Source organism: Sorghum bicolor, chromosome 2 (genome assembly GCF_000003195.3).
Source record: "Sorghum bicolor cultivar BTx623 chromosome 2, Sorghum_bicolor_NCBIv3, whole genome shotgun sequence".
Classification (NCBI taxonomy): domain Eukaryota; kingdom Viridiplantae; phylum Streptophyta; class Magnoliopsida; order Poales; family Poaceae; genus Sorghum; species Sorghum bicolor.
In genome coordinates this window covers 68,914,071-68,940,920 of record NC_012871.2, presented here as the reverse complement: position 1 = coordinate 68,940,920, position 26,850 = coordinate 68,914,071, and the positions used below count along the sequence as shown (strand labels likewise).

At 41.5% G+C, this 26,850-nt stretch overlaps 5 protein-coding genes across 8 annotated transcripts; 4 read left to right on the top strand and 1 right to left on the bottom strand.

Annotated features, from left to right (window-relative positions):
• LOC8080741 (probable protein S-acyltransferase 7) lies at positions 3,529 to 5,193 on the top strand. Its single transcript, XM_021454981.1, has 3 exons — positions 3,529 to 3,813; positions 3,928 to 4,161; positions 4,775 to 5,193. The coding sequence occupies exons 1-3, from the start codon at positions 3,541 to 3,543 to the stop codon at positions 4,988 to 4,990; spliced, it is 723 nt and encodes a 240-aa protein (XP_021310656.1). The 5' UTR covers positions 3,529 to 3,540; the 3' UTR covers positions 4,991 to 5,193.
• Positions 9,037 to 10,112, top strand: LOC8080740. The gene has a single exon (XM_002462877.2). It carries the CDS (start codon positions 9,161 to 9,163, stop codon positions 9,641 to 9,643), a length of 483 nt encoding a protein of 160 aa, XP_002462922.1. The 5' UTR covers positions 9,037 to 9,160; the 3' UTR covers positions 9,644 to 10,112.
• Positions 12,122 to 14,601, top strand: LOC8080739 (autophagy-related protein 8A). The gene is made up of 6 exons (XM_002462876.2): positions 12,122 to 12,216; positions 12,356 to 12,398; positions 13,682 to 13,737; positions 13,819 to 13,871; positions 14,116 to 14,234; positions 14,322 to 14,601. The coding sequence occupies exons 2-6, from the start codon at positions 12,362 to 12,364 to the stop codon at positions 14,414 to 14,416; spliced, it is 360 nt and encodes a 119-aa protein (XP_002462921.1). The 5' UTR covers positions 12,122 to 12,216; positions 12,356 to 12,361; the 3' UTR covers positions 14,417 to 14,601.
• On the top strand, positions 18,403 to 22,314 carry LOC110432844 (cathepsin B-like protease 2). Of its 2 annotated transcripts, none has more exons than XM_021453782.1 (12): positions 18,403 to 18,561; positions 18,739 to 18,857; positions 19,446 to 19,490; positions 19,584 to 19,664; positions 19,774 to 19,930; positions 20,049 to 20,053; positions 20,143 to 20,217; positions 20,329 to 20,454; positions 20,966 to 21,184; positions 21,513 to 21,626; positions 21,716 to 21,751; positions 21,857 to 22,314. In XM_021453782.1, exons 2-12 carry the CDS (start codon positions 18,777 to 18,779, stop codon positions 21,983 to 21,985), a joined length of 1,068 nt encoding a protein of 355 aa, XP_021309457.1. In that variant the 5' UTR covers positions 18,403 to 18,561; positions 18,739 to 18,776; the 3' UTR covers positions 21,986 to 22,314. The 2 variants fall into 2 exon arrangements, with proteins under 2 accessions (XP_021309457.1, XP_021309458.1); XM_021453783.1 differs by having other exon boundaries at positions 18,432 to 18,561; positions 18,675 to 18,857; positions 21,857 to 22,307.
• LOC110432845 lies at positions 22,415 to 24,821 on the bottom strand. Of its 3 annotated transcripts, none has more exons than XM_021453787.1 (3): positions 24,644 to 24,821; positions 24,360 to 24,542; positions 22,415 to 23,451 (listed from the first exon to the last, which is right to left on the bottom strand). In XM_021453787.1, the coding sequence occupies exons 1-3, from the start codon at positions 24,774 to 24,776 to the stop codon at positions 22,703 to 22,705; spliced, it is 1,065 nt and encodes a 354-aa protein (XP_021309462.1). In that variant the 5' UTR covers positions 24,777 to 24,821; the 3' UTR covers positions 22,415 to 22,702. The 3 variants fall into 3 exon arrangements, with proteins under 3 accessions (XP_021309462.1, XP_021309459.1, XP_021309460.1); XM_021453784.1 differs by having other exon boundaries at positions 24,360 to 24,536; positions 24,644 to 24,794; XM_021453785.1 differs by having other exon boundaries at positions 24,360 to 24,568; positions 24,644 to 24,774.

Below are 26,850 nucleotides of genomic sequence, written 5' to 3'. Positions count from 1 at the left end.
ACATCAATTTGACTTTTTTTGCTATATTTAACTAATTAATCTTCTTTCTTTAAATTTTTTCACGTAATTCAAATTTGAACTGCAAGTACATGAAATATTGGAACTTAGTGATTTGAAAAATGATAGTCAAGATATTTAGTGTATATTGAGGTTGTATCCACAACCACACATGAAATCTCAACCCTCTTGCTGACGTAACATATCGAGGAATGTGAGGGAAAAGTGTTTTTTAATTATATAAATTCCAAATGAAGTCAAAAAATCACGAAACTTAGCGACACGTCGTGTTATCGCATGTGAAGGCTGTGGTAAAAAATTTATAAGGTTTCGAGCAAGTTGCGACACCAGATGTCTAAAACCCACACATGTCCACATGTGATCAAATATGATCACATGCGGAGATGTTTGGCTTTTAGACATCTAGAGTCGCAACTTGTTCGAAACCTTATGAATTTTTTACCACAGTCTCCACATGCGATAACAAGACATGTCCCCAAGTTTTGTTATTTTTGAAGTTCATTTGAAATTTATATAATTAAAAATCACATCAACGACACATGGATGGTTATGTTTCGTATAAAAGACATTCAAACTTTTGGGTGAGTTTATGGATATAGCCTCAAAATGCACTCTCAAACATGAGTATCATTTTTCGAATGGCTATATTTTATTATTTCATACACCTGCAGTTCAAATTTACTTTTTCAAAAAAAATGCAAAGAAAATAAATTAATTTATGAAATATAGCAATATGTTATAAAAAGCTCTCAAATTTGAACATGTGCTTGTATATAATATGCAAGGGCTATAGAAAAAATCTAGGCCCAAAATTTTAAAAAAAATCTTCACTCTCTGCCGAGGGCAAGCGCAAGCCCTCGGCAAAGTGGGTCTTTACCGAGAGCTAGTCTTTGCCCTCGGCAAAGGCCACCTCTTTACCGAGAGCCTAACGACGTGGCTCTCGGCAAAGGTGGCGACTACGGCAGCCGTTCACGGCGCGGTACCTTTGCCGAGAGCTTGCCTTTGCCGAGAGCGTAGCTCTCGGCAAAGGTGACCTTTGCCTAGAGCCCCTCTTTGCCGAGAGCCTGGCCGTCGGCAAAGGCTCTTTGCCGAGAGGATGACCTGGCTCTCGGCAAAGGCAGTCTTTGCCGAGGGTCTGGCTCTCGGCAAAGACAGACCCTAGGCAAAGCTCGTGTTTCCCGTAGTGACAAGTTCAGCAGGATTAATTATGCCTTTGTGACCATGTTCTCTTTTATTTGCATCTGGAGGAAGCACACGATAAAAATTCTCACTGCATTGATGTGCAATGGAGAGATTGCAATGCTTGTTATTCTATCATTAACTATGCATTTTAAGACAAATCTTGGTAGATATCGATAGGCAAAGTTGTACAGAAGAAACTTGAACGATATTTGTAGATTAGGACGAATTAATGAATCAAAATGCATATACATCTGCAAAAGACTTGTCCAGGCTACTCTTAGGCCTTGTTTAGTTCACCCAAAAACCCAAAATTTTTCAAGATTCTCCGTCACATCAAATCTTGCGGCACATGCATGGAGCATTAAATATAGATGAAAACAAAAACTAATTGTACAGTTTAACTGTAAATTGTGAGATGAATCTTTTGAGCTTAATTAGTCTATGATTAGATAATATTTGTCAAATAAAAACGAAAGTGCTACACTACATGAACCAAAAAATTTTGTGAACTGAACAACATGTCAATGATGATCACAAACAAAACTCAGGGTCTAATAATATCCGATCCCTACAAAAGGCTACAAGCAGCCCATCATAGCTTTGGAGCTGCTCATGAGCATCTCCTTCTCCAGCTTCCTCAGCAACGGCAGCTTCTTCCCGGCGACGGTCGACCGTGGAGGTGGAGCAGCCTTGTCCTGCTGTGAAGATGACGAAGTGCGCGCAGAGTGGTCGCTGGTGACGGTGGAAGATCCGGTACTGGACGCAGCAGTGCCGCTGGCGTCGTCGGCGGGCGGGACGACGTGCAGCTTGACGTCGTTCGGGGAGACGCGCGCGACGCGTGGGAACTTGCCGTTGGTGTAGTCGTAGGCGACGCGGAGGCAGCCGTCGGCGTCGTCCTCGTCCGCGGCGCTCTCGACGACGGCGCGGAGCCAGAGCACGAGGTGCTGCCCCGTGCACACCGTCCCGACCCGCGTGCGCACGCGCACCTGAGCTCCCTTTCCGATGCCGCACTTGCTCTTTGCCGGAGATGAAGGCTTGGACTTGGAGTTGGAGGGTGGCGGCGGTGAGGGCTTCTTGGCGGCGGCGACTCCTGTCGGCGCCAGGGGTGCCTTGCTCCGGTTCCGGCTGATCTCCAGCTTGCGGCGCAGCCTGCGCATGGTCGCGGACGGCACCGTCATAGTGGGCATGGCGCGCGGCCGTCCGCGGATGAGGAAGAGGAGAAGAGCGATTAGGGCTCAAGAACGGCGGCGTCTAATAAGCGCACCGACGAGAATGAAGGCGATTGGCTTCTGAGATTGAACGTGACGTGCCAAGAGGCGGGGAGGAGGTTCTACAAGCCACAGTCGGACACGGAGTCAGCTCGGACTTTCAGTTTGTTTTTTTGAGAAGCTCGGATTCACAGCGGCGCATTCAGCATTCGGACTGTAGTACAGATCACATGACCACATTTGATCCATCGTCTGTTCTTCGACCGGCCCAACTAAACCCATTTCCAGCCCATGTACAGATTCAGTTCCATGGGCCGAACAAGTGAACGCGCGTGGACCAAGTCAAATTCGTAACTGCTCCCTTGCGTTGCGTCTCTGCCGCGGTTTGTCTCCCCCTCCCGCAACTTCCGACGCCGCCACCATCCCTTTTTCGGTTTCTCTTCTCCCTCGGAGACCGACCGAGAGAGCGAGAGGACGAACAACTGACTCTCCATGGAGACGGAGCACCACTCCACGGATCAAGAACAGGGCCAGATTCAAGAGCGCCACGCCCAAGCCCAAGGCTCCAACGGTTCTTCTTCCTCTTCATCCGCAACATCATGCAATCCGATCAGGCGCGCTGCCGAGTACATGGCTGGACCAGGGCCAAGGGAAGCTTGCGGCAGGCTTGGATCCCTGATGCCGTCCTGCTTGCGCGGCAGCCCGTCAGGGCCACCGCCGCCGACGGCGACGAGGGTGCACCAAGTCTGGCCCGGGAGAAACGTAGGCATTCAAATTTTAGCAGGCTTTCCTCTCACCTCTGCGTTTTGCTGCAGTAACAGTCATCAGATTGCAAATCTGCAATGCAGGTGTTCTTCTTGGACGGCCGTGTGATCTGCGGGCCTGATCCGCGAGGCCTCATCCTGACAGCCATGGCAACCCTGCTCGCGGAATGGATCTTCCTGTGCTACGTCGTCGATCCGTCGTCGGCGCACCCGGCTCTCGTCTCCTCGGCTTCCCTCGTCCTGCTGGCAACCGTCGGTATTCATGATCTCGATCGTCACAGTCTATGCTCTGTCACCGAGCTCCAATTCGTCACAAACTGATACCAGCACTGCCATGTTCGTTCACGTAGGTGACTGCTAGTTTCGCAATGGCCGCGACAAGAGACCCAGGAATCATACCAAGAAACAATAATAATCCGGCTGAACTTTCACTTTCATCAGTAGAAGATGGAACCACAGGTTCTGCCACAAGGGCTCCTCCGAGTCGGTTCCTCGTCGTCAACGGCGTCGAGATGCAGCTCAAGTTCTGCCGGACCTGCAAGATCCACCGCCCTCCCAGAAGCCACCACTGCGCCGTCTGCGACAACTGCGTCGACAAGTTCGATCAACACTGCCCCTGGATAAGCCAGTGCGTAGGGCTGGTATCATGCTTCTCTGACGCCAACTACTGAAGGAGTACTCATATCTCGATCGCCTTGGTTTCACATCTTCAGAGAGTAATGCTTGGTGTTTGATTCTTTGCTTTTTTTCTGCAGAGAAACTACAGGTTCTACTTGCTATTGATGTGCTCGGCGTTAGCGTTCTACGCGTTCATACTCACGTTCTCGGTGACAAGAATCAGTGTCAAGTTGGACGCTGCCGCTGAAGTCTTCAGTTATTTGGTCACGGCTTTGCCTGAAACGTTTGCTCTTGCAGCACTCAGCTTCATGGCTGTGTGTGTCCTGGCATGCCTTCTGGCCTCCCATGCCTTCCTCGTAGCCAAGAACGAGGTGCGTGCATATATACAAATAGCCTTTGACCTGTCGATAATGTGTGGTTCTCTATCATGTTTACACATTTCTCAAATAGGCCAGGCACAGGCAGTTCCACTTCTTTCCACCATGAATTGTGTTTGAGTAGATTAAAATCAATAGAAAAGAACTTGTAATCAAGTAGGCCAGGCAGTCCCTATCCAACACTCAAGTAGATTAAAACCAGTCTCTATAATAGAAATAATCTTATAGCACTAAACACCAACTTAGCAAATACAGTATATATTTTTTACGAGTTATGTATATCAATAAACACTCTGACTTAGCAATCAACACTCTTAACTTGTTTGCCACCCTTTCTATGGGTGGCTGTTTAGTTCATGCCACAGGTTTGGTGTGCCATGATTTTTCAGCACTGGAGACTGAACTTGTCATATACTCTCTCTTTTACTTGTTTATTATTTTGTACCAAAACATTTTAAGTAAAGTTCACTGTCAAAATATACTAAGACTTTCAAAACCCGTAGTCAAATTTTGCAATCGGAGTAGAAAATTGCAGTAGCTAACCAAAGCAAATCTCTGTAGTACTGTAGCTAACAAAAGAGGTCCCCTTTCTCTGAATTTTGTGCAGACTAGCCATGAGAGGTACAAAGGGCGGTACCGTAGCTCGCCCAATCCCTACGACAAGGGTGTTGTTGGGAACATCAAGGAGTGCCTCTTTGACAAGCTCCCGCCTCCAAGAGTCGATTTCAGAGCCGCCGCCGCCGCCGAGGCCGAGCTATACTTTGGTTCATCGGTTCAGCCATATCAGCCGGCGCCGGTGGCGACAACGACGACGGCGAGCTAAACTTTGGTCCCTCAAGGTGACGCCGGTAGGCTCGCAGTGCAGGAACAGTGTGCTAGGGGCTCATGACGTGGACTATTTTATATTACAGAGCTGAGGAAAAGTACTAGCAGTAGAAAGAGACTGCACTTGTGCCTGGTTTCATGGTTTGAAAGGCTTGGACGAACCAATGCAGGGATCTTTTTATGGTATTGTAAAAGGACTGACGTAGTGACGTGTGTGGTTGTCTTTCCATATGGCATTTTAACCAAATCTTCTCTCTTATGCTAAACACGTGGTAAGCAGTTCTGAAAACAACCCATGAATTAAAAGGGCTTGTTTTGATGTGGCTCTCACGGGCTTTTGGCTCCGGCTCTATTGGTAAAGGCCAAAGAGAGCAGGGCCAGCTACACCAAAGGAGCACTAGGCCGCCGGTAGGGCACTCGAGAGCTGCTTGAGCGAAGTTGGCACGGAAAGGGTAGTACTCGTAGTACACGTGTACACTTAGCACCAGATAATGCCAATGCTTCTGGGCTGGGGTTGCATGCACTACTCCAGAGTCCGCCTGCCGGGAGCTCCCATCGATCGCGTCGATCCGTGGCACGTAGCGGCAGAGCGCGCCACTCGCATTCCGCAGCCTCCTCTCACTCATCGGCCTTGTTTAGTTCCAAAAATTTTTGCAAAACAGGCACTGTAGCATTTTCGTTTGTATTTGACAAATATTGTCCAATCATGCACTAACTAGGCTCAAAAGATTCGTCTCGTCAATTTCGACCAAACTGTGTAATTAGTTTTTATTTTCGTCTATATTTAATACTCCATATATGCGTCTAAAGATTCGATGTGACGGAGAATGTGAAAAATTTTGCAAAATTTTCTGGGAAGTAAACAAGGCCGTCATCTCATCAAAAGAAGAAAAGAATACGCACAGGCTTTGCATCACATTTCGACCGGCATGTCGGCTTCCTGCAGGCAGGGGCGCAGGGCAGGGCAGGGCATCTGCACTGCACTGCCCTGCCCGGCGCGCGGCGGCATCACAAGCAACGGAGCAGGCGAATCTCTCCCTGCTGCTGGCTGCTGCTCTGCCTCCTTCTCTGAGAGAGACCCTGACCCCTCGAGCAGCCTGCCGCCCAATCGCCGGGACTCCGCATCCCCCGTCTTGTCACCTTCGTCGTTCCTTATCCATCCGATCCAACTCGTGCGCATCAAAGTCCCTAGCTTGGTTGTTATTAGGGTTTCTTTGGTGGAGTTTTATAAGGCTTTGGCTTATTTCTATTTTAGTACTTTTCGATGAAGAGTATTTTAACATCAGCAGCTAAATTTCAATAAAACTGGTTAATAAAGCTAAAAATAGTAGTTTCATTGACTTCTAGCTAATTATTTATAAGAAGATTAAAAAGAAAAGAACCATGAATAATACGTACATCAACTGGTGAAGCTAACCCCATCAGATGATAAGATCCATCAAAAAAGGCCTTACCACTACTGTTTCGTCTATCTATAATAGATATGAGAGTTCCATCATATCAAGATCCAACGATAACATTTATGAAAAACTAATGTTAACAACTCACTAGACGATAACACCAAACATGTTGTAAGAACTGAATGCCTATGACGATCTCTTCGACGGTAATAAGCTGGTTGCTTCTAACGTCCAAGCTGTGGACACGCTCTTCAATGACATCGGTGCAGGCTAAAGATGGCAATGTATACCTGAAACCCAAAATCCGGTGGATAATTACCTTATTAGGGTAACAGTATGGCTATATTTTTTTACCCATGGGTAAGATAATGAGAAAAAAGTTTTACCTAGCGGGTAAAGCAAGTAAGGGTATGGGACTGCATTGCCCGTATCCATTAACCCATGGGTAATTTTAACCAGATTCAATAAGTTAGAATCATAGGCCAAAATCACCATACACAACCCAAGCACAATAAAAATCATATATAATGCTGTCAAATTCTAGGCCCTCACCTTAGTACCTCACCCATCTGCTCCCTCCCCTTTTCCCTATCTCCTTGCGTCGGCCACACAGCACAGGAACTTGTGATTTAGCCACTTGTTATCTAGCAATGATGAATTTATCTATTAGATTACTTAGATCAGGTGTTCATAGAGCTTGTATATTTGATGATTTTATTAATAACTTGTGATGCGTTGGCTGAAATTGGGAGCCTGAAATATTTAAGCATGTATTTACTTTTTGCAAGTATTCTTGGAATCATGGGTAAGGATAACCCGTGGGTTACCCGTTACCCGCGTGGGTAAGGGTATAGGAAAAACTCTTACCCGTGCACGAGTATGGATAAATTAGCGAATAAAATATTTTTTTTCATGGATAAGAATATGGATAACATATATTTAGCAGGTAATTACCCATTACTATCTTTAGTGCAGGCAATATCAGAGTTATAAGGCCAATATGGTCTAGCAGCTTCGACTGTTCATGTAGACCTCCTAAAGCACTTGTAAGACGTGTTATTTATATTGTTACTTTCTTCTACTTCATTATAATGATGCAAAAAAATTGCATTTTCTAGAAAAAAAACAACTCATTAGACGATAACAGGGCCTTGTTTAGTTCATCCAAAAACTAAAAACTTTTTAAAATTCTTCTTCACATCGAATCTTGCGGCACATACATAGAACATTAAATATAGATAAAAACAAAAATTAATTAGATATCTATAAATCACGAGATAAATCTTTTAAGCCTAGTTATTTTATAATTAAACAATATTTATCAAATAAAAACAAAAATACTACAGTATTAAAATTCAAAAACTTTTTGATCTAGGCCTCCTGAAGGAAAAAATTTCGCGATACTGTAGCATTTCGTTTGTTTGTGGTAATTATTGTCTAACTATGGACTAACTAGGCTCAAAAGATTTGTCTCGTTAATTTCGACCAAACTATGCAATTAGTTTTTATTTTCGTCTATATTTAATACTCCATGCATGCGTTTAAAGATTCGATGTGACGAAAAATCTTGAAAAAATTTAGATTTTTAGGTAGAAGTAAACAAGGCCCCTGAACCAAGTCTATAACAACAAATTTCGAAACAACAAATTTCACCGAGGCGTCTCTGCTCTCTCCCCAATCTTTCAGAATCATGGCAGAGTTGCACCTCGAAAGCCGTAAAAAGCCAACAGTGAAAGCAGTGGTTTTTTTTTCTTTTTTTTTTCTTGGCCTTGTTTAGTTCCAAAAAATTTTGCAAAACTTTTTAGATTCCCCGTCACATCGAATCTTTAAACACATGCATGAAGTATTAAATATAGATAAAATTAAAAACTAATTGCACAGTTTAGTCGAAATTGACGAAACGAATCTTTTGAGCCTAGTTAGTCTATAATTTGATAATATTTGTCAAATACAAACGAAAAAGCTACAGTGTCGATTTTGCAAAATATTTTGGAACTAAACAAGGCCTAGCGAATGGAGTAGTACTAGCTGCAACGATAGTACTGTACTACTCCGTATCACCGTAGATATGTAGCATGTCTATTCCTACTCTCCCCGGAAAGAAAATGCATGTGGATATATGTGTGTGGGCAACTGGTACGTGTGTATGATATGGTGGGTTTCATCAGATGGAGCAACACTTCAACTGCTACTTATAGTGTGGAATACCTTGTCAGCACTTTTCATCATCTTCAAAAAAGCGGGCATATCGTTTACTATACGCAGAAACACAAGAAGGTATGTTGCTTGGGCCTTGTTTACTTCTATCCCAAAAGACATATGCATAAAGTACTTAAACAAGTGAAACCAGTTTTTTTAGCTTCATCTATTTTAACTGAGAGGAGGAGAAAAGAGAAAAAAAATTATAAATAATATATAAACAGTAAATACATGAGAGAAGCCGATGGACCGGGCCATAGTAGAAGTAGAGGCGAAACGAAACAGCCGCGCCCGTGCGTGGGTCTGCTGGTAGCTGGGCGGCAGCTGTATGCGTTCAGTGCACTCGCAGCACTGGTCCACTGCACTGTATGCGCGGGCCCTGTCCCCTCGCCTGTGACAACAAATATACGTGCCGCCCAGTGACGAGTGCTTTGCCAAATGCCACCTAGCTCTGATCCATCAGCTGCAAAGCCACACACAGCAGCAGCAGCTCTCCTCCCTCATTTGTTACATAGTGCTGGAGATCTATATCTCTATCTTCCTAGCCAGCTACATAGTGCTGGAGATCTATGGCCGGAGTGAGGGAAGAAGAGTTCGACGAGGGAGATGTGTGGGACGTGCTGCAGGATGATAACCACCGTCCGCCGCCGCCGGCGGCGGCGGCCGGGCTCATGGCAACTACTCCACCAAGCATTAGGAGGGGTAGTAGCAAGTGTAAGAAGGTCGTTGCTGCGTCGTCCAAGGACGAGTCGGTTGCCGCAGGTGGCGCCGGCGCGAGGGGCCTCAAGGGAAGGTCGTCGGCGCCAGTGGCCATTCCGGCTGGCAGCAGCTCGAGCTCGGCGAGGCGGCGAGGCGGCAACAGCGGACAAGACGAGGAGGAGGACGACGGAGGAGAGATGCTGCCTCCGCATGAGTGGCTGGCGAGGAAGATGGAGCGGATGGGCGTGGCGTCGCCGCCGGATCAGGCGTGCCGGCCGGGGAGGAGCAAGGGGCGGGAGCTGACCAAGGTCAGGGACGCCGTGCTACCCAAGACCGCCTTCTCTGAGCGGTAGCTTATTAGTGTTATTATTAATAAGCTTAAGCTAGGTGGTCATTGGTCAAGCAAGCATCCATGCTCTTACATACATACACACACTGCTAGTAACTAACAAGCTAGGCATGCATGTTCCTAGCATTGCTCAAGCTATAGCTACTACGTGTATGTACAAATAAGATGCATGAATGCGTTTAAATTCCTAGCTATTATGTAGCTACTATATAGGTCATTGACATGCATGCTCCATCATGTTAGCTGGCTATAGTAAGTGGTGGTTTCTTTTTGGGGAAGTACATGTATGATGGGTGGATATGTGGGCATGCAAGCTTATGTGAGCTATAGTAACTAGTTTGAGTTGTTGCTCTCGGTCCCGTGGATGTAATAAACATTTAGACATAGTACTCATATATGCGCGTGTTTATGTGTGTGCTATGCACTAGTTTGTACTTCGTAGGCTGCGTGCCATGCATTGCAGCCACTCCCCAACCAACTACCGAGCCACATGCCTTGTCTACACTCTTTATGATCTGATCTGATCTTATCTGGTCCCTGGCACTGCTGCATGCCTTCTGCTCCAATTCCTTTTGCTTCTGTTTTCGCAAAAAAAAGATATAAGAACTAATAATTTAATGAAAGAGAAATTCATAGTTTTTTTTGGGGGGAGAGAGAGAAATTCATAGTTAATTATATATTTTAAATTTCTTTTTAAAACCCTAATACAAGACTAAAAGGAAAAAGACAAACACTAGATTATTTTTTTGAAGGTCAAGCACTAGATTATGTTAAGGGATATTTGGATTTGGATTTGCTACCGGTTTAAATCTCCACGCTCTTCTCTTGCATAATTTATAAAAAGACACCAAAGAATGTCTTAGTTCTGATATTTATAGTTTTTTTTGCTTGCCGGCAATAATTTGCTACAACTAACTTAAAGTGTGCCGCCGAGCCATAGAAAATATGGCTGGCCTTGTTTAGTTTCTAAAAAATTTTGCAAAGTTGTTCAGATTCTTAGTCACATCGAATTTTTTAGACGTATGCATGGAGTATTAAATATAGACGAAAATAAAAACTAATTACACAGTTTGGTCAGAATTGATGAGACAAATCTTTTGAGCCTAGTTAGTCTATGATTGGATAATATTTGTCAAATACAAACGAAAGTGCCACAGTGTCGATTTCTCAAATTTTTTTGGAACTAAACAAGGCCTGGAGACACATTTTGTATGTCTTTGGGCTAAGAGAATCGTCTCATACTTTTTTACTCTCTCTCTATATATATGTATATGACGTGTGGAGCCTAAAAGAATTTTGATTAAATTTAGTTACCAACTATCAATTTAATCAAATTTATCTAAGTTCAACTACAGCTAGCAATCAAATACCCGTTATCATCACGGGACAAGCACCAGAAATCAACAAGAACAGACAGGCTTCACAACAATTTCCAATCACTAATTGGGCCCGACGTAGGCTCTGGGCCCAGGATTCCAATCCTTTGTAGTTATAGTATAGCTCAAACTACCATGTACTCGTACGTACAAAAGCTCCCCAAATCGTGTGTTTGTTTCCAAAATCACAGATTGTTAACCGCTCTCTAGGAATATCTATTTTTGCAACCATATTTTTAAAAAGTAATTATGTCTTCCCATATATTTGATTTGTCAAATTTAGAGGTGAACCCTTACTTCTAACTGTAGTTTTAATCCAATCAAATTCATATTGCAAAAGGAGAAGTTCTATTATATTATCTAAAAAATAATGTTGCGAAAGGACAGGAATAGTTCTGTTATGGAGTAAGTTCCCCAGTTTTACCAAAACTTTTAGTGTTTTATCTTATCTTTTGGCAAAATATATCTAAATATCATAGGCAAAAGATAGCAAAACTTAGGCTTATAAACCTGTTGTATTTGGGACCTAAAAGGGCAAAAATCGCCTCATATTAGTCCAACACTAATACAGTGTTAAAGATTTACTACGAATAACACTTCAGCGTAAAGTTAAAATGCCAATGACCAAAGCATCTGAACAGCCCCGCCTTGTTTAGTTTCTAATCCAAAAAGTTTTCATTCATCACATTGAATATTTAGACGCATGCATAAAGTATTAAATATAGATAAAAAAATAAATTAATTATACAATTTAGTTAGAAAGCATGAGACGAATCTTTTAAGCCTAGTTAGTCAACGATTAGCCTTAAGTGCTACAGTAACCTACATATGCTAATAATAGATTAATTAAACTTAATAAATTTATCTCGTAGTTTTCAGCCGAGTTATGTAATTACTTCTGACATCTTACGAAACATCAGATATAATATTTTAAAAAAATCTAATCCAACCAAACAAGGCCTAAAACAAAAGTGTTGCAAAAGCAGTTGTTTATACGCAATACAATCGTAACTCGAGGGGCTTTGCCGTAAAAGCCCATTAAAAGAAACCATAATAAATAGCGGTGACACGCCATCCCCACCGAACCCTACCGCGAGTTCGCTCCCCTTCTCCTGTCATCTGCTTCCGCCGATCGAGTTGCCCCGTCGATTTCGCCGACCCCTCGACCCGATCGGCTCCACTTATCGTAGCTCGTCGCTCGGTGAGCCCCTCGATTGATTTTCCCCAAAAGAGCTGCCAGAGTTCGCGAGAATTTGGCGGGTTTTACTACCTGTTCGTCAGTTCAGTTTATTGCTGATGCTATCCTTGACTGATTTCATCTTTGCCTTTAACTTGTTCAGGTATTGATGGCCAAGACGTCTTTCAAGATGGAGCACGATCTCGGTTAGTTTGCTTCTACTCTCTCGTTTCGTGCGCTGTTAATTTCGTGGTTCGGAATTGGGTCTCTTGCTTGTGGTTGATTGGTATGAACGGGGCGATGCTCATTTATTAGGTTGAACTTGTCGATGGTATAGTAGATTGGATTGAACTGGCATTATTATGGTAGAAGATTGGCTCACTTCAATGATGGTCGTATATTGGACTGAACTCTTGAGTTGGGGTTGCTGTCAACAGGCATGTGGATAATTGTTGTGATGATTTATTTTTGGGCTGTATTACAAGGGTATGTTTCTTGTTTTTGTTTCTTTCCTAAGTTTATGGGTTGTGATTCTAGATGTATGCTTGAATTGAGTTATATGTAATGCGGTTACTATGGATTATAGGTTGCTCTGCTTCTATGTTGAATTATGTAATGCAAGTTACTATGGATTAGGTTGCTCTGCTTGTATGTGTTGAATTATGTAATGCGGTTACTATAGATTAGGTTGCTCTGCTTCTATGTGTTGAATTATGTAATGGGGTTACTATGGATTTGGTTGCTCTGCTTTTTGTGTTCTGTTTTAATGCAGCTTTCTCTTTTGATCTTTGGTAAACCTGTTTCTGTGTGACATGTTAGGGACAGACCATGAAGCTGGTTTGAGTTCTGCCTTGAATTGTAATTTGCTAAACCTTTGAGTAGAGTATTCTCTACGTTCTTTTTTAAAGATGTTTGCCATAACTATCCATTGATCTATTTTATTTGTTCCAACAACTATGTAAGATCAAACTGGTAACTTCAATTTTGTTTTTAAAAGTACTGTTGCGATGTATGGATCTTGTGCATCTGTTCTTTCTCAGGACAATAATCCTTTTGGAAGAATTAATAGTGTTCTTAGTTTTTTGGGAAGAATTAATAGTGTTCTTAGTTGTGGGAAGGCCTTGATTTATGGAATATTAGTTTGCTTATACTTCCATGGGATTGCAGATGGTATCATCTTCATGTTTTGACATTTGGTTTGCATGACTAATTATGTTATATATATATAATATATATGGTCTACATTTTCTTTATTTGATTCTTGGATTCAGTGTACTGGTTTTCAACATATGGCTACCACTCTGCTTGGTATATATATTTACTGCACGTCCTAACGTGGAAGGTTGACAGGATACTTTTGCTCCTATTTGTACATGTAGTTGATTATAGTCAAGATGTGTGTGTCGGCCTCAATTTGTTTTCACCCTTTTTGTGCAATATGTCTTCCCCTTTTCTTAACTAGAGTTCTGAACCTTATTTACTATTACAGAAAAAAGGCAGGCTGAATCTGCCAGGATCAGGGATAAGTACCCCGACAGAATTCCTGTAAGATATGTTCATCAATTTTTTCCATGCATTTTTTATGCATGCATGCTTGGTTGCTGATTTTTTCATCAATGTTTTCAGGTGATTGTTGAGAAAGCTGGCAAGACTGATGTCCCTGAGATTGATAAGAAGAAGTAAGTTGTCATCAAGATATCTCATTTGTTCTGATAGTTTTTGCTATTTTTGCTTAACATCTTTGTGTGCAACCATAATCTGCATGCTGGTCATATTCAGATGATATACCATGGTGAAGCCAGCCTGTGTTTTAACATGTCTTCTTGATTGGGTTCTTGAAAGCATGACTGATCCATCTATTTGTTGCTTTCTGGATCTTAATCATTTTCATTAACATTGATCCATATTTGTTGACACCTGCAGGTACCTTGTTCCTGCTGATCTCACTGTCGGCCAGTTTGTCTATGTGGTGAGGAAGAGGATCAAGCTGAGCCCAGAGAAGGCCATCTTTGTCTTTGTGAAGAACACCTTGCCACCAACTGGTATAAATTGAACAAACATCGCTATCCATTCATTGTTGCTGCCCCTGCATTGTTATGTTCTCATTTATTAATACTCTTTTGTGGCAGCCTCTTTGATGTCTACGATCTACGAAGAGAACAAAGACGAGGATGGCTTCCTCTACATGACCTACAGTGGCGAGAACACCTTCGGCTCTGCATAGAGCAACCGCCCCTGCCACTGTAAATAAACGAGCACGATGGGGCTGCTGCTATCGTAAACCTATGTACATATGCTGCTGCCGGATTGCTTCAATGGCTTCAATGTGTCCTTAGCTTTCAAGTGTTTGGATTTCTCTTGTGATACTGAATTCCTTCAGTAGTGAAACATTTGCTTATTCCACTATTACTTCACTGGACGTTGGGTCTCATCTGATGTGTGATTGGTGTTTATCTGTGACCATTGTGTTTGTTTTAAGCTGCAATCTGCTGACGGCCAAGCCAATGCTATATTTTTCTTGATTGAACCGATAGATTAGACAAAAAAATTGTGCCTGTCATTTTGATTTGGTGGCTTACTATTGAAGCTATACTATATACTCTCTCTGTCTAGAAAAGTATGCGATTGTAGCACAATATATTAAGTTGAAGTAGCTTGAGTTTGGGCTAACTATATTGAAATAATATCAATATTATAAGAACAAATAAGTATCATTAGATTTGTCGTGAGATACTTTTTTGTGTCATCATAAACATTAGTATTTTTATCTATTTGATGAATAATATTTGATAAACTTTAGGATTCTTTGAGTTTGGGCTTTCTAGAATTGCATTTCTTTTTTTATATATTTTTTATATGGAGTCTTAATAGGTAATTTTCAGCCCTGAATCGGTCGTGAATAAGACCTTGTTTAGTTCGCAAAAATTTTCAAGATTTCTCGTCACATCAAATCTTTGGTCGCATGCATGGAGCATTAAATATAGACGAAAATAAAAACTAATTGCACAGTTTACCTGTAATTTGCGAGATAAATCTTGAAAGTGTTATAGTAGCAAAAAAACTAATTTTTTTGCAAACTAAACAAGGCCTAAATAAAACTGCCACCTTCGGGACTCATCATTTGAATTTGCATGATTGGGGAATGGAATGGAAAGAAGATCTTTTCCAGTGATCCTGCCGTTGGGCCTCCGAAAGTGCGACGAAAATGTTCCTTTGGCACTCGGGAAACTATTTTTCATTTACTCCTCTGTATCCATTGAGATGTTGTTTTGAACCAATTTATTTTCTAGGGTTAATTGGATATATGCTATATTGCTATTTAAATCATCATATTTCAAAAAAATAGTGCTGTAATTGACATATTTATAAGCATATATCATTACAACTCTTCTCAGTTACTACCTGAATCTTGTCTCAGTTTTGAGGATTCAAAATCTGTTGTCACTATAACCTTTGGATAACTACTGGGATCCACCTATATCAAGTGTTGAACCGGGCATCTTTCCCGGCCCCTATGTGCCCAATTCTCATCCGCATGCTTCATGTTGGCTCCTTTTAATTTTAGTTTATGCACAACTAAACCAAGTATCTATTTGACAATTAATCTTTCTATAAACCAAGTATCTATGTGGAAATTAATCTTTGTGGGAAATAGTCTAATGAATGATCATTTGATTAAGCCTGTCTGAATTTTTCTAGTATGGCAAGTTTTTGGGACGGAGTAGTACTTTGGTATTGCGGTGTTGCCCCAAATGCTTGTTCCTTTCTCCCTGTTCCTTCTCCTCTCTCCATAGGCAAGCACACGTCCCATGGTCGACCATCCATTGCTAGCGAGCTTGACTGCTACGGATCTGGGCAGTTGGGCTAGCTACAGCTTCCTTATCTAAGATGCTCTCCTATCTCGTTGTCTTACCCAACGATTCGTTCTGCATCCTCGCCATCGTAGATTTGTCACTGGAGGGTGCCAGATTCAGGGTTGGATCCCAAGTGGGAAATGGTGGCTAGTGTTGGACCAATGGGATAGAGGCTCATGCTCGCTCAAGCCTGCCATGGCCAACTCTCGAGCAGGGTGAAAGTTGTTGGTGAGAAATAGAGACATGGTATTTTTATGCACAAATTGTGATGGTGTGGTTACGAGCACATGAATTGTAGTAGTTTTTTTCCTCTGTTTCTCTTATACTATTCCCTCCTCAATGACATTGTAGTTAGGAAAGACCCACTAATTATTAGGGTTTTTTTCTCTCTTTCTTTTTTATTCCATCCTCATTGACATTGCAGCATCATCGTAGGCTTACTTCCCTGTATTAGAGCACATATGTCTATTCTAGTCCACTAGGCATATTTGTTTTTTCATTCCAGCGGCGCACATGCATGGCTCAATAGCACCTAATAAAAATTAAATACAACGTGCCTACTGGACTAGAATAGGCATGCGTGTGACCATACATGCGTGCGAAATCAAGAAATTCTACTTCTTTTCTGCATGCAAGGCAATTTAATGCTACCGTAGTGTGTTGTACATGACTAAGGCCTTGTTTAGATACACCCAAAAACCCAAAACTTTACAAGATTTCCCGTCACATCGAATCTTACGACACATACATGAAGTATTAAATATAGATAAAAAGAATAATTAATTACACAGTTTACCTGTAAATCACGAGACGAATCTTTTAAGCCTAGTCACTCTATAATTAGACAATGTTTGTCAAATAAAAACGAAAATGCTACAGTGTCAAAATCCAAAAACTTTTTGCATCTAAACAAGGCCTAAGTATACGTCAATACCGCTCTATATTTGAATCCATCAATAAACTTGACAATTTCGCTGGTGCGTCTTCAAGGGACCCGAGGGAATACTAGGACAGTGGCTCAAGTCTTGCTCCTTGTACACAACGTCACTTCATGCATGCGTCTAAAGATTCGATGTGACGGAAAATCTAAAGAATTTTGTAAAATTTTTTAGAACTAAACAAGGCCTTAGTACCAACCAAAGCGATCGAATCAAGGGTAGTAGAGTTGTCTGGTACACGGTAGCAACCAGACAGACAGACAGACGATTGCAAAACAGGCATCAGACGATTGGTTGGTCAATCATCAGGCCTGGTATCGGGAGATACGTCGTCGTAGCTGCTACGTGAGGCGAAGAAAGATATACGGTTGTAACGTCCGGCGTGGCGCACGCGAGAGGTCGGCAGTGGCCGCACGCAAGGCACAGCTAGAAGCTGCCTGATGGGCCGGAAACGGGAAGGCCACCCAGGAAATAATCGGGCATGGGCGTCACCACCGGCACCGCACCGAGACTCCGCGAAAGAGAGAGGAAGAAAAAAAATGAGTAAAGTCTATCAGCGGTCCCTAAACTTGTTTGGATGTGTCATCCCGGTCTTTAAACTCGCAAAATGACCGTTTAGGTACCTAAACTTGTTCGGTTGTGTCATCCTGGTCCCTAAACTTAAAAATCTCTCATATAGGTCCTCAAACTTGTTCAGTTGTGTCATCCCGGTCCCTAAACTTGTTTTTAAGTCTTATCTAGGTCAAAACAGGACGAATCTAAAAACTCTATATTGAAAAATAATTCATAGCTTTTTCATATGAACTCAAATGAAGATAAACTTTATATCAAAATTGTAGGCAGCAACATGATCTACAACTTTGCAGTTGAAAAGTTTTTAAATTAAAATCGTTTAGGTTCCCAAAATATTTTTTATAAGTTTATAGATTTTAAAATTTAAAATTAAATTTTATAACACTAAACGACTTCAAATAAAAAAATTTTCAACTACAAAGTTGTAGATTGTGCTGAGAACTATAACTTTGGTATAAAATTTGTCTTCATTTGAGTTCATATGAAAAAGTTATGAATTATTTTTTATATAGAGTTGTTAGATCGCTTTGTTTTGACCCAGATGAGATTCAAAACCAAGCTTAGGGACCGAGATGTCACAACTGAACAACTTTGAGGATCCAAACGGATGATTTCTAAGTTTAGAGACCGGGATGACACAATTGAACAAGTTTAGGGACCGAGATGACACAGATAAACAAGTTTGAGGACCTAAACAATCAATTTGTGAGTTTAGGAACCGGGATGACACGACAACACAAGTTTAGGGACCGGTAGTAGACTTTACTTAAAAAAATATATCTACAGCCTCCTTGCTGCGTTTTGTCATTAATTAGTCAGCATCACGTCGCAATCAAACAAACAACGCAAGCAACGGAAAAAATCCTCTGCTATCCCCAACCCCACGTCCCCACCCCAGTAGCAGCAGGATGAGTATTATATATACACACTAGTGTGCTTCAATTGGCGGAAGAAAAGGAGAGGAGAAGCGAAGCAAAAGCAAAGCAGCAGGCCTCAAGAACAAGGTACTGGATCGACAACTACTCCCAGCTGATGATTCCAGGATTTTGATCTTGTTTGCTTACTCTACTCAGTCCTTGAGCTTGTTCTGATCTGATCCTTCCTTCTTGCTGCTCAGCGCCCGCCCACCCCCACTTATTAGATTCCCATCTCGTGTTCCTCTGTGGTCTGTGCTGCTGCAGGCAGGGGAGGAGACCGGCGAAAGGGGAGCTAGAGGAAGATGGCCGGCGCACTGCAGCCGCCGCCCCAGCTGCTGCCGCTGCTGCTTGCACTCCTCCTCGTCTCTGCTGCCGCCCCTCAGGTCCGCATCCTGGTTCCACTCCCGTCTCTTTAGCTGCGTTTCTTGCTTGCTGTAAAATATAGGAATATATTGTAAATAGAACACTGCGAAGGCAGTAAACATATAATCGAGCAAACCGAGCCTGTTTAATTCTTCGCCTGTGGGATAATGGGATGGGATCCTATCACAAGTTACGCCTACAGATCTGCTTCTTTCGATGATCGATTTCTATATTAATACAAGAATCCTAAGATTTTGAAGTGGTCTATAATTTTCACTAGCAATTTTTTAAATATATATATATATATATATGAAGATTTTATTTAAGTAAGATATGATCAAATATTATGATGAAGCTACTTTCTTAATGAGTAAAGCGACATCTATCTACTATCTTATTATATTGTCAAACTTCATAATTTTGTATTATGGTCTCGGCTACGAAATATATTTTGAGTTGAAGGCACTGAAATACCAAACCCCACCTGCACTTTATCGAGCCTTATGTCTCCCTTTAGAATTGTACTCTCTGCAGTCTGCCTACTATTTCCAGACAGCCACGGCTGGGGTTGGGAAAGCATATAACCACATATGAATGTGTCTGTGCAGGTTGTTGGAGTGGGGGTCGGAGACAACTCCCTGAGAATCATCCAGGTCTATTTTAAGCTTCTTCCTCTATACCCTCAAATCAACCTAATTTTCTCTTGTTTCTGCAATTACTCACGGTATACATGTCTACTGTGGCAGGAGGATATTATTGAGACAGTCAACAACCATCCCAGTGCTGGGTGGACAGCCTCACGTAATCCTTACTTTTCAAACTATACCGTAAGTGGCAACAACTCCTGTTAATTGCATCCATAAACTGACAAAAGCATCATCTATCTTCTCTTACTTCAGTGACCTCAAAACTATCCTTTTCGCCTTTTTGGTGCAGATTGCGCAATTTAAGCACATACTTGGAGTGAAACCAGCACCAAAGAATGTACTCAGTGATGTTCCTGTCAAAACTTATCCAAGATCACTGGAACTTCCAAAAGAGTTTGATGCTAGATCTGTGTGGTCCCGTTGCAGCACAATTGGGAACATACTTGGTAGGTTTATTTGGTTAACTCGGTGCATTTCAGCTGTATATCAATTTTAGTTGCCTGATGGATACTCGTTTCTTGTATGAATTTTTCAATCCTGGATAATCCTGGTCTTCGTGAGCAGATCAAGTAAGTTCAATGGTCTACCATATATTAGTAGCGCCTAAAAAGAACGATGCAACATGCTTACAGTATATTGTCTTGTCTCATGATAACAGGGTCATTGTGGCTCTTGTTGGGCTTTTGGTGCTGTGGAGTGCCTCCAGGACCGTTTTTGCATTCACTTCAACACGGTGAGTGGATACAAAAGACCTTGCTGTTCTCATAGTTTTTTTAACAAAAGATTATAAAGGCATGCTTTGTTCTTTTCTCACATAACCAAGCTATTGTTCTTTTCCTTGCAGAGCATTTTACTTTCAGTCAATGACCTACTGGCATGCTGTGGTTTTATGTGCGGCGATGGGTGTGATGGAGGCTATCCTATAATGGCATGGCACTACTTTGTTCAAAATGGTGTTGTTACTGATGAGGTATAGGTCTATTGGTGTATTTTCTACTTTTCATCGCTTCAATTTCTCTGTATGCATCAGTAGCAATGCTAAGTTTTGTGATCCTACACCAAAACAAGTATTGTGGAAACTGAATGGCACATGACTAACTAACTCAAGATGTATTGAGTTAGTTTATGCAGCACTGACTTCATTTTGCCAAATGCTATAATGATTAATTACAGTGTAAATTTGAGCCACCTTAACTCTTTTCCCCAACAGAACCTAGTGTTAGTACAAGCAAATCATAATCTTCAGCTGTTTCTGTATGGTTGCAAGAGTTATCCCAACATGGTATAAATACACCATCATGAAAATTACACTCTAATAAGTTGATCTCAACTCTTGGTTTGAGGCAGACCATGATAGTGCCTTTATTTACAGTTTGCAAAATAAGTTGATCCTTTTGTGTATTCAGAGCATAGCTTATGACCATCATGAAAAATTTCAGCATGGCATACAAAGATAAGGTTAACTTTGCTCTGTGTTGCAGTGTGATCCATACTTTGATCAGGTCGGTTGCAAGCATCCTGGATGTGAACCTGCTTATGATACACCTAAGTGTGAAAAGAAATGCAAGGTGCAGAACCAAGTTTGGCAGGAAAAGAAGCATTTTAGCATTGATGCGTATAGAATAAATTCAGATCCACATGACATAATGGCAGAGGTCTACATAAATGGTCCTGTAGAAGTCGCTTTCACAGTTTACGAGGTAATGTCCAGTTGCGTTGTCTCAAGTTCTCCATGCATTTTTTCAACAAATTTTGAAGCTGAGACGTTATGAAGGACTATAGGGTGCAGATACTGTAGAGGACAAACATTACATACAAAAACATAGAAAGACTATTATCTAAATAAAAGGTTAGTAATGACATGACAAAAGAAGAACAAGAAAAACATAAGCCAAACACAAATCTAGTATATACAGTAATATGCTTTGGGATCATTCATAGTGTTAGAAAATATATTATTTGAGCGGAAAAAAACCTGGTATTCATATGCACTTTATTTTTTTCTGATTTGACAAAAAATTTGTCAAGGATTTCGCACACTACAAATCTGGAGTATACAAGCACATCACCGGTGGCATTATGGGTGGCCATGCCGTCAAGTTGATTGGATGGGGAACCAGTGATGCTGGAGAGGATTACTGGGTATGTTGTTTAATCTCCATATTTTATTCTGTAAATTATCAGACGATGAGGCCCTAAGTTATTTTTGTACAATCTTCTTGTCTTTGCAGCTTCTTGCAAATCAGTGGAATAGGGGCTGGGGCGATGTAAGTTTGTGACACATATCCATCTTATCAAAACAACAGTGGTTCCTTGAAACTTAGTATGATGTGTTCAACAATTAATAACTTCTATTGGGTAATACTTTCCAGGATGGTTACTTCAAGATCATAAGGGGCACAAATGAATGTGGCATCGAGGAGGACGTTGTTGCTGGAATGCCATCTACAAAGAATATGGTTCCAAACTTCGGCAGTGCAGTTGGAACAGCTGTAGTTTAACAATTACGTTTGGCCTCAAATGCTGTTGGAATTAACTGAAGTATTTTTAAAATGGAATTGTTAAAGAGCCAATATGGTGTATGTAGTTTGTACACTAGCTCATTCCAAAGGTCGTTATGTTGCTGATGCCACATCACTTTGTTCAGAGATGGTGGAATAACATTAATAAGAACTAGAATATGAATATTATGGTTTCAAGTCCAACCAAATTTGTGCTCAGATGATATCTGGCCGCCAAACCTTGTAAAAATCTCTGTTGTAAAATAAAAAATCAAGTCGAGGGAAAGTACACTGCAATGCAATGTCTGCAATCAGTTCATTTTGCACTATTCCAGAAGAATTGCTCGTGTTGCTTGCTTTAATCTATACATATGTAAGTGGTCTAAGTGAAGAACATGTCATTCCCAGAAATTGTCAAGATTGCTAATGTATAGCAACTTTGCACAATTAGATTAGATGCATCCATAAGCAACTGTATAACAGACATCATCAAGCTCCTGCATAATTGAGTGCAAATACAGGTCTTTTAAATTCTGTAATAATAACGGCAATGGAATCACATCCAACATCATCATTGCTTGCTTGGAACATTAGCAGCAACTACCATGGATTACATAACACCACCAGATACATACATCATTACATATACTTCCACACAAGTAGTTCCAGTTGTCTTGTCTCATGCCAACACCTGTTATATGACATTTCACCAATGGATCACGGCGCTGTGGGGGGTATAATGGATGCTTCCTCAGCAACCACACAAGGAACCTCCATCTGCTGCTGTGGTGCTCCAGATGTGATATCTGTCTCTGTAGCCCGACTTTGAGGAATCGAAGTAACATTCTGTTCCACAAGCCTTTCGACAGGGACCTTGACAACATCACGCCGAACACCAATATCCGACACATATCGCCCGACACAATACATGCCGCTGGTCACAATTGCCAGGCCACCAGCACTGGTTGTCAGGAAACGCAATGGCGATGAGGCCACAGCACTGAAGGCAGCAGTCAGAGAAGCAAGCTGCCCGCTACGGCCAACACTGAAAGCAGTCTCCACAAGCAGCCCAGTCTTGCAGTATATGGCAAAGTCCTCGCAGTTGTTCTTGAACAGGGAGTACATGCCAAACCCATTGTCCAGGAGGTATCGTGCACGGTGGATCACAACATCACTGGGGTCAGAGGCAGCCAGGGTGCAGGTTCCTCCACGAGCTTTGGCAAGGAAGAAAGCAGGCGACACGGCATAGTCAAACAGGTACAGGCTACCCCCATCTAAGAAGCAATCGAGGCAAGAAGTGATGACCCCATCAGACTTAACTAGGTGGCCACATTTCTGGCAGGGAGGACCCTCAGTTGCTGCCGGAGAGGAGCTATAAAGGAACCAATCCAAGAATGTTCCTGTTCCAATCTCATGTCCAGCTGCCCTTGTAAAATGGATAACCATGCCATGTCCAGCATATATCCCTGATAATGTACCACAAAACTCAGATTAAACTCTACTAAAAGCAAAATAAGTGCACAAGTTTGAAAGAGGGAGAGTTTATGTTCACACCATTTTTTTAAGGACGTGAGGGGCTGCTATGTTCCAACTTATTGTCTGGTTATGCCATGCCAGAATAGGTCTATGGTCTGATGACACTATTATGAAATATATGTATTTATGGGTGGGGCAAACTTGGCTCTATGAAATTGCGAATGGCATAATACTCAAACATATGGCTTCCATGAATTTTAGTTGCACTTATATTCATTACTAAAGGAATGTTCAAGCTTTCACAGACGACTAGACCTTTTCATCAATGGACTCCTGATTGCTTTCAGCTTCAAGAACTACACAAATGTATAACTTCCCATAAATATCAAGTGCACTTATATTCATCATAGTAGGACTCGGGTTCAAGTTTTCCCATGCCTTTTTCATCAACGGCCTCCTACCAAGGCTTTAGTTTTACTGAATCTTATTGTGTTCTTTTTGTTCAAACAACAATTATTGGGAAGATTATAATTAAAAAGGCAATTCTGGTGAAGCAGGGTGATGAGCAAAGAATCTCTTAATTAGAAGAATGGAATGCTTTGATAGACAGCAATCAAAAAAGAGAAATTTCTAAAATTGACATCCGATTCGTGATTTTCGCAAAAGTTTAATTTATGCGCAACACTAAGCCACCATACCAAAATTTGATATTGTTACTTTTGCGTGGGAAGTAGTGATGTTTGCCCATCAGTAATGTTCTCTAGGAGTGCCTACGTATGCAAGTCAATGGATTTAGTAGTGTTATTAATCACTGATTAGGGTTCAAAATGAGATCCAAATCTATGACGCTTCGATTTGATATCAAACCAACGAAGGGAAATAACACAGGGAAGCGTACCGTGGTGGGCGTAGATGTAGGCAGCCCGCCAAGTGTAGATGTGATCCCCGGCCTTGAGGTCGTCCCGATCCACGCGATTCGACAGCACCCCTACCATCCCTCGACCTCCGACGACGACAAGAACACCGACAATGGCTCCTCCTGCTCCCCCAAATCTGAATGCAATCTGATTGGTCCCTGTTCCTAATCACGCGCAATCTCGTGCATGACTATGGAGGTGGTGAGGATTGGAACCAATCGATGAAGCATCAGATTCGGGGGTAGGGGGAGACGGCGACGCTTGCCTGAGTTGGATCCTCGTGGTGGCGTGCTTAGCGGCGAAGGAAGGAAGAATACCCTCGGGCCTCGCCTCCAGCTCCGCTGCGTTGGTGCGCGGGGGGGATCGCGAACGAAAAGGACTGAAGGCAAAGCAAGCATAACTTTTTTTTCTGTTTCTTTTTGCGTTCAAACTCTATCCCAAACGAAGTTGTCCCAAATCATGTATTGCCATATTTAAACTTTCACTCTATGCCAACTCAAGCATCTTGAAAATACGAGTTTATAGAAAAAATATATTAGTGTCTACCATATTTAAAAAGTAATTATGGATATCAAATAGGTAAATTAAAAACTACATTTCATAATATATCTAATAATGCTATTTTAATATCCATATATAAATATTATAATTGTTTTCTACATAGATGGATGGACGTTATGGTGTTATTGACACCTTAAAAAAAAATCCGAGAAGTCTGTTAATAAATACATAAACATGTGTTAGACCCCCTTTGTATGTAGGATTTGTGAAAGAGTTAGGATCCTAAATCTATAGAAATTTTTCTTTGTGACTGTTTAGAACAAAAGATTGAAAAAAAAAGTCTACATAACCTCCTCAGCTACATAGGGTCGACTACTTCACCTTATGAACTATAAAACCGGATTTTCTATTTCTGAATTTTTTAAAATCGGTCAAATAACCCCTCAAGAGGTTTTCCACAGTGGTTTTGCTACAGTGTTTTAGACGGTCAAATACCATATTTAAACTTCTTCTACACACTGCCGAAGGCAACACTATGTTAGCAAGAAATAACAACAAAAGACAACCAACAAGCAGTTCGACACACTCAATAGAAAAAAACTTGACTAAAGACGTTCAGAAAAAAAGTGCGCAAAACACAACTAGAATAAAGAAATATCCTCTTGGACTTAGCCCAGATATAGCCCATAAGAATGAGGCCTGCAAGCCCAGCCCCACCCGACAATATATATCACCCTAGCCAGAGGCCGCGCACACTCTGATCTCCGAGTCCAGAATCCCAACTCGACGAGCGCCATTCTCCGCTGCGGCGCCGGATGTTCGACTCGCCTCGTCATCCTCCGCAACGGGTACCACTGCTACTGGGTATATCCTGTTTTTATTGATGAATGTCGATTACTGTTACTTTTCAATAATTTCGTTGCAACATTATTTCATAGCACATACGTACATACAGCATCGTCGATGCTCGCGTAGTAAGTGGAGTGGAGCCCTTCGTTATCGCATACTGTACTAATTGCGCTTCCGCTTCGGGTGAGCACGCGGCAGGCTCTAATGGCGTTGTACACGATGATGGCCGCCACCCGTAATGATGTGCCGGCAGGCGAGACGTCGAGTCGAGTGTTCTTGGTCCACCCTGTGTCCAGAACTCCAGATATCATTTCGTAATTTCGTTCATCACTGGAAGGCCAAGCCCCACAATTTTCCAATTAGGCCTTGTTTAGTTCCTCGAAAATTTTGCAAAATTTTTTAGATTTCCCGTCACATTGAATCTTTAGACGTATGCATAGAGTATTGAATATAGATGAAAATAAAAACTAATTACACAGTTTGGTCGGAATTGACGAGACGAATCTTTTAAGCCTAGTTAGTCTATAATTAAACAATATTTGTCTAATACAAACGAAAGTGCTACTATTTCTATTTTGGTCTTGTTTAGTTCGCAAAAATTTTTAAGATTCCTCGTCACATCGAATCTTTGGTCGCATGCATGGAGCATTAAATATAGACAAAAATAAAAACTAACTGCACAGTTTACCTGTAATTTGTGAGATGAATCTTTTGAGTCTAATTACTCCATGATTGGACAATGTTTGTCAAATAAAAACGAAATGCTACATTACCCAAAAACAAAAAAAATTTGCGAACTAAACAAAGCCAATTTGTAAAAAATTTTGGAAGTAAACAAGGCCTTAATTAATCGGATATCTTCTGATCACAAATACTCCCAAGTATAAAGTCAGGCCTTGTTTAGTTCACCCCGAAAACCAAAAAGTTTTCAAGATTTCCCGTCACATCGAATCTTGTGGCACATGTATAAAACATTAAATATAGACGAAAACAAAAACTAATTACACAGTTTAGCTATAAATCACGAGACGAATCTTTTGATCCTAGTTAGTCCATGATTGGATAATATTTATCACAAACAAACGAAAGTGCTACAGTAGCGAAATTTTTTCACTTTTCGGA